At 49.4% G+C, this 7,023-nt stretch overlaps 1 protein-coding gene across 1 annotated transcript in view; it reads left to right on the top strand.

The window, feature by feature from the left end:
• Positions 1–286: 286 nt before the first annotated feature.
• Positions 287–7,023, top strand: part of LOC107113962 (protein FAM71C-like) — a 28,068-nt gene continuing 21,331 nt past the window's right edge. The window contains exon 1 of the mRNA XM_015415372.1: positions 287–469. Within this exon, the coding sequence (XP_015270858.1) occupies positions 287–469 (183 nt within the window). The remainder of the gene's footprint in view (positions 470–7,023) is intronic.

Genomic DNA, 7,023 nt, shown 5'->3' with positions numbered 1-7,023 from the left:
TATCACTTCAGACAGCAGGGGGAGGAAAGGGTGGTGTTTCAACCAGGGTTTAGCCAGCCTTCAACCTAGGTGACCACTGGGGCATTCAAAAACCTCCTTCTGTGGCCCTGAATGGTACAGTCGAGGAGTCTACTATCTTGTTCTAGTCTCTGGCTGCAGTAGAGCACTGGGAAGCTCCAATCCGTGAGCTATGCAGGATCTGGGCTAAACTCACTCAAGTCCTTCGTACTTCTCTAATGGCACTTCTCCTCTAATTGCTCAACATGTTGGTTTAGGGCCCAGGAGGATGTCGGTCTCCCAGTCTCAAACTCGCTCCCAGTCCTGCTCTCAGCTGCCTAGTTTCTTGGCAAGAGGTGACCATGGCAAAGGACTTTTCAACCGGCAGATGGGACCCCTGCAGCGCCACCTTCACCATGGGGAATACGACTTACTCAAGCTTGCTCCCATGCTGGAAAGCGAATTTCTGCAGGTAACTGATTACAGGTTGAATTTGGCTAAAAGTGGCATGCCTTTTTTCACCCGTACTTGTCTCTTCAAGGGCTCAAAGCAAGAAGATGGGAGGCACCACCCTGGTCCGTTTCTTACTGATGCTTCATGTCAGACCGCACAAGCTTTCTTTCACGTACTCCCCACACCCCACCGCAGGCTGAATAACTATCTGGATTGCTTAATGGTTTTGGGTCGCCCTTCTTGTAGGATTGCCAGGTCTGGGTTGAGGAACACCTGGAGATTTGGGGGTGGAGCCTGGGGAGGGTGGGGTTGGTGGAGGGGAGGTACCATAGAATCTACCCTCCAAAGCAGCCATTTCCTCCAGGGGACCTGATCTTGGACATTTGGAGATCAATTGTAATAGCAAAAGATTTCCAGGTGCCACCAGTCTCTCCCCTGCCAATCCCCATCTCCGCCCCAGGGTGGAGCTTCCAGACAGCTGGTTTCCCCCAGCCCCACGTGCCATGGCCCCCTTTTAAAGGGTCTTTTTACCTTTAAAGGGTCTTTTAACCGGTGGCTCTTTAAATCAGGCAAGAGGGGAGGGAGACGGGTGGCCAGGCGGGTGGTCGTTCTCAGGGGGCGGCGCTGGGGGCAGGGCTTCCCCTGCCCACCAGCTCACAAGGGGTGGATTAAAGCCCCCAGAAATGGGGGAACCTCCACCCGGTCCTGGGGGCTACCAATCCTACTCCAAGGTAGTATACTCCAGGGGAACTGATCTTGGGTCATCTAGAGATCTATTGTAATAGGAGGAGATTGGCAAGCCTGCTTCTATAGGGGGTGCCTGTGGCCCCACTGGGCCTAGTGGATTCCGGGCTTGACAATGAGGGCTGCCCAGGAGAGTGTGTGGCATTGTCCCTACTGGCCCCTGACACCATAGGGAAAGTGGAAGGTCGAGAAGAAGGGCTGAAAGCCCCTGTCTGCATGGATCTGATCCAAACTAGATTCACACTCAGCCAAAACTGTCCTTTAAAAGACTGATATAGTCTGACCCCCGAACTTTAGGAGCGAGTGCAGACCGGAAGGTCTGTAGCTCGGCAGTTCAAGACCCGAGTGCCACATGACGGAGTGAACTCTCGTGTCTGGCCCCAGCTCCTAGCAGTTCGAAAGCAAGAAATTGCAAGGAGATAAATAGGTACCGCTTCGGTGGGAAGGTAACAGCGCTCCATGCACCTCGGCATTTAGTCATGCTGCCACATGACCATAGAGAAGTCTTTGGACAGCGCTGGCTCTTCAGCCTGGAAACAGAGATGAGCACCACCCCCTAGAATCAGATTCCACTGGCTTTCGAGCAAGGGAAACCTTTACCTTTACCTTTACTTACAGGACATGCTAGGACATTTTGGAGGACATTAATTCGTAGGGTTGCCGTAAGTTGGAAGCGACTTGGCAGTACAACATACACAGAGGATGCGCTGTTGCAGAGTAAACAAAAACTGTATCTATAGCAGGTGGAGCAGAACTGTTCGTAGAGTTGGCAACTTTTAAACTGTTCCTTTTAGCAGTCCCTTTAATATCAGTTTGATCTGCAACAAATACCAGCTTGATGCTACTGTAGGGAGATTTGGTTAAGAGAGCAAAATTTTGCCCAGTCATAGAAGTGTGACACTGAGTGCAGTAACTAAATCTTCCAAAAAGTATATTGCAAGAGAAGGTAAACTTGCACTTATTCAAGGAGATCCAGTTCACATTCTGGTTGCAGTCAACAGAAGAGAAAGATGCCTAATCTAAAGAGGACTTTCCCGATCACCGATGGCCAGCTTGTCTGGCATCACGTGTGTGGGGAGTGTGAGAGCATTGTCTCTACAGAGAGACCTGCAGAGACATGTGTCTCCATGCAAGGCCATGTGAAGAGAGGACAAAGGGCAAAAAGGAGGGCCAGAGGGCAGCTCCCTGGTTAAGACAAAGAGAGGCAACCCATTCAAGGAGATAACGCAGGGGTCATTTCATAGAAAAAGAGGTGCAGGAGCTCATTAGCATAACTTATTTGCATGTGCCACGCCCCCTGACATCACCGGAAGTGTGTCAGAAGGCAACACCCACCGCTCAGGCTCCCCTGGACTGCTTTGGATTGCTAGCTATTGGGGGAAGACACGCAGATCTGGCCTCGCAGATCCCCCATGGCCCACCCCCCAATCAAGCCCCTGCCACTGCCACCACCCCGCAGGTGCCAAGAAAGGCGGCTGGTGGGGTTCTGAAGGCCTTCCCCAGGCTCTGCACCTCAGCACAGGCGGGGGGGGGAGGCTCTGCAACTTACCTGGCTGCTTCTTGCTCCTCTTGGCTTGGGGCTGCTGGGAGCAGGGGGCGGGGCTTGTTGCATGTGCCCGCCCCATGGGCTCTTTACTGCCGGAGCTCCGCTCCTGTGCGCTCCTGCAGGAAATGACCCCTGCCTATACGCACTTAGAGGGCTGTAGTGCCCCCCAGTGCCTGGGCATGATGAGTTATTTACCTTCATTCAGTCAAAAGATTCAGCTGCCCACTTCCAGACATTAAGCCTCTGTTAAAGGGACAGGACATATTTCTCCTGGCCAGTTGGCAACCCTAACTGTTAGCAATGTCTATATGTGTTTATGGAGGATGCGCAAGAATAAACAATGGTGTGAGAGAATAAAGTTCTAACCTACAAGCATACAGAAGTGGCCCTGTTTTTCTCTGTAAAATATTGGAGGGCACATCACTTAAAAACTATGCTTGGTATGAAACGTGGAGGTGGAAAGGGGCTAGTCACATCTAATGGTTGTTCTACAGCTCTTATTATCTTGTGCAACAATTTCAGAGAGGGTATGACCAAAACGAGAACAACAAGTAAGAACACGGCACATCATATCTCTGCAGCTGATTGCTGCATGCAGAGACCTCACCCACCCCACATATTTATTTATTTTTTTAAACTGAAGGCAGGTCTGATTGCAATAGGTTCAGCAACTTCACACAGAGAGAGATTCGAAAACAAAAATGATCCACAAAGGAGACTTCCCCAATCCCCATCAAGAGGATGGCAGCCTGGATTCTTGCAAAGGGGGCCTGTGGTGTTGCTTAACCTGACCCCTGCCGAATGATCAGGGCCTTAACAAAAGGCGCTTAATGGTCCTTAATGACCATCAATCTGTTTCCAGCTTTGGAATGTCACAGTCATTAGCAGCAAAAGGGGCAGGGAAAAAGTCTGAATCATAGTGACAGAAAAAGGCTGGAAGGATTCATTGCCAGTATTAACTTTAAACCCAACATTGGCCACATGGTTCTCTATAAACAAATGGAAGAGTCATTCCTCTACCTTGGCATCAGCCAGAAATGTAAGCCTTGCCTCCCCCCCCCCCCCCTTGCTAAATGCCTCCCGGCTCCTTCTTGGCTGGCAACCAGAGACCAAGATGGTGGGCCCCATTCTAATCAAGTTTCAATGAGGATTGCAAGTTTTAAATCCCCCCTTTTAATTTTTGGAATTGGAGATGGAAAACGAAACAACCTTTCCTCTCAACCACTGGCCTTTTGTTGGATCCCAAGCATTCAAAATAACTCCACGTTTAAGAACAAAGCAAGGTTTATTTCAAAGCGTTAGTTTAACCAGAACAGGACATTGTTAGGAATAACTACAGGTGACCAGGGAAGGCATAATATAGACATTTGAACCAGGTCAGGTCCAATGAGCCCATTTCCCGCTGGCGGGAATAGAACATATAATTCGCGCCCATTGCATGGGAACTTAACAGTTCTACAATATCAACACAGGTTCAGTTCACAGGCTAGATACCCAAAACACTCTAGGCGAAGCTTTCGTCCTACTACCAGCTGCACGACCTTGGCGAGTTCCGCGGACTACAAAACATAACTCAAGAAAACAAGGAACGATGGGAAGAAGGATACTAAACAGGAACCGGAATGACAATGGCAGCTAGCTGACATACTGCCCCCTCAAAAATAATCATTAACCACCCCCTCCCGGAATTTCCGGGAGCCCTCCCGGCTAGCCCGGGAGATTTTCCGGGAGACCTCCCGGTTTGCCCGGGAATCGTTTGTGGAACTCCTGGAGCAGATAAGGGGCCCGAATATCCCCCACTTCCACCCATTCGTGGTGCTGGGGTCCGAAGTCCACCCACTGGATGAGATACCAAAGTTTACCACGTTTCAACCTGGAATTAAGAATGTCAGCAATTTCAAAGTGTTCCTCACCCTCCAAAATGATGGGAGGGGGAGGGGCATGGGTAGGCCTCCATGCACAGGGACCAGGATCCTTTTTCAGCAAACTCATGTGGAACACAGGGTGTAGAGCTCTTAAATTCTTAGGCAATTCAACTTCAACAGCAACATTATTCAAAACACGGCGTACTTTAAATGGACCAATAAATTTCCAACCCAGTTTTTTACTAGGGCGCAGGAGTTTGATATTCTTCGTAGAAACATACACCAAATCACCAGGCTTGAGGCCCCAACCCTCCACCCTTCCTCGATCAGCCTGAATCTTGTACGCTTCTTTGGCCGCAATTAAAGTAGAACATAACAACGGCCAAGACTCCTGCAAAGACTTACACCACAATCCAGCATCAGTAGATTGAAGAGGAGTATCTCCCCTTAGAAATGGTAAAGGAGGATCATCATAACCCAAAGCAGCCTTGAAAGGTGACATATCAATCGAGTTGTGCAGTGTGTTGTTATAACAATATTCAGCTAAAGGCAGTAAATCACACCAATTATCTTGTTGATAGTTAGAAAAACAACGTAAATAATGTTCCAGGGTCTGATTTACGCGTTCTGTTTGACCATCGGTTTCTGGGTGGTACGCACTACTTAACCCCTGCTCCACCCCCATAATTTTCATCACCTCCCTCCAAAACTTCGAAACAAATTGAGACCCCCTGTCGGATATCACCTTAGTAGGTAAAAGATGGAGACGGACGACATGGTGAAAGAACAATTTAGCTAGCTTTTGGGCCGTTGGGAGAGATGGAAGTGGAATAAAATGGCTTTGCTTAGAAAACAAATCAACTACCACCCAGATCACAGTTTTACCCTTGCTAGGAGGCAAGTCAGTGATAAAATCCATCAAGACAACTTCCCAAGGTCTATGGGAGTGGGGTGTGGTTGGAGGAGACCAGGGGGCTTACCCCCCCTCGGTTTCGTCAATGCGCAAGTTTGACAGGTGCGAACAAAATCCAATAGATCTTTGCGCATGTGCGGCCACCAAAATTGCCGCCGTAGAAGTTGAAGAGACTTCACAAAACCCCAATGTCCAGCCAATTTAGATCCGTGGGCCACTTGAAGTACTTCCCTGCGAAGAGAAATGGGAACATAAAGTCTATTTTCAGAATAAATCAAGCCCTCTGGGCTGCGCACGCAGTCAGGCACATTAGCAAGGATCTCCTCGTCCGCCGCCCGTAAGTTCAGCCTTCAGCCCAATCCACCTCCAGCTGGCTCGGAGGCTGCGAAACTTGAGGCGAAAGAGGGGAGGGAAGTTTGCCCGCTTGGGAACGCATCACCACACCCCCTCCCAACTGGGCGGGAGTGAAAATGGAGTCGATGACGACATCGTGAAGGCTGTCATGTTGTGGTAGGCGGGACAACGCATCAGCTAGCGAGTTGGAAGACCCGGGAAAATGGTGCAGAGTGAATTGGAATTTGGAGAAGAAATCAGCCCAGCGCAATTGTTTGGCATTAAGAGAGCGGGGGGTTTTCAGAGTCTCGAGGTTTTTGTGATCAGTCCAGACCTCAAAAGGAACCCTTTCCCCGCTCCCCCGAGCCAATGGCGCCACGTCGAAAGCGCCAAACGGATAGCCGACGCCTCCTTCTCCCATATACACCAGTGCCGTTCAGCCTCAGAAAACGTTTTGGAGATGAATGCTAACGGGTGCAGTTTTTTGTCGTCCCCCTCCTGTAAGATGGCTGCTCCCATCGCTACATCAGATGCATCGGTTTGAACAATGAATTTCTTAGACTCATCGGGGTGGGCTAAGATCGGTTCTGAAGTGAACATGAGTTTTAATTTGTTAAAAGCAGAATCACATTCAGGAGACCATTTCAGCGGAGCCCCCGGCTTCGTAGCATCAAACCCTTTCCCTTTAGTTTTCAACAAGTCAGTGAGGGGGAGGGCGATTTGTGCGAACCCCTTGATGAAAAATCTATAAAAGTTGGAAAATCCTAAGAACGCTTGGAGTTGCCTTCGTGTTTTGGGGGGTTCCTACTCTAGGACATCCCTGATTTTCCCTGGGTCCATTTCCAGCCCCCCTCCCGAGATTCTATATTCCAGAAAGTCAATATGGGTTTGGTGAAATTCACACTTAGAGAGCTTGGCAAACAGTTTGTGCTTATGTAACGTCTTTAGAACATCACGGACCAACTTGACATGCGAGGGGAGGTCCTGGGAATACAGTAAAATGTCGTCTAAATAAATAAGTACGCCCTTAAACAAATAGTCATGCAGGACCTCATTAATCAAGTTCATGAAGACCCCCGGAGCCCCCTGAAGCCCGAAGGGCATTACTAAGTACTCGAATTGGCCCAGGGGGGTGTTGAACGCAGTCTTCCCCTCATCACCCTCTTTGATCC

The sequence above is a fragment of the Gekko japonicus genome, unplaced genomic scaffold, assembly GCF_001447785.1.
Source record: "Gekko japonicus isolate JY-2015 unplaced genomic scaffold, Gekko_japonicus_V1.1 scaffold921, whole genome shotgun sequence".
Classification (NCBI taxonomy): domain Eukaryota; kingdom Metazoa; phylum Chordata; class Lepidosauria; order Squamata; family Gekkonidae; genus Gekko; species Gekko japonicus.
The sequence above is the reverse complement of the archived record's forward strand: the minus strand, read 5'-3'. Positions and strand labels throughout refer to the sequence as shown.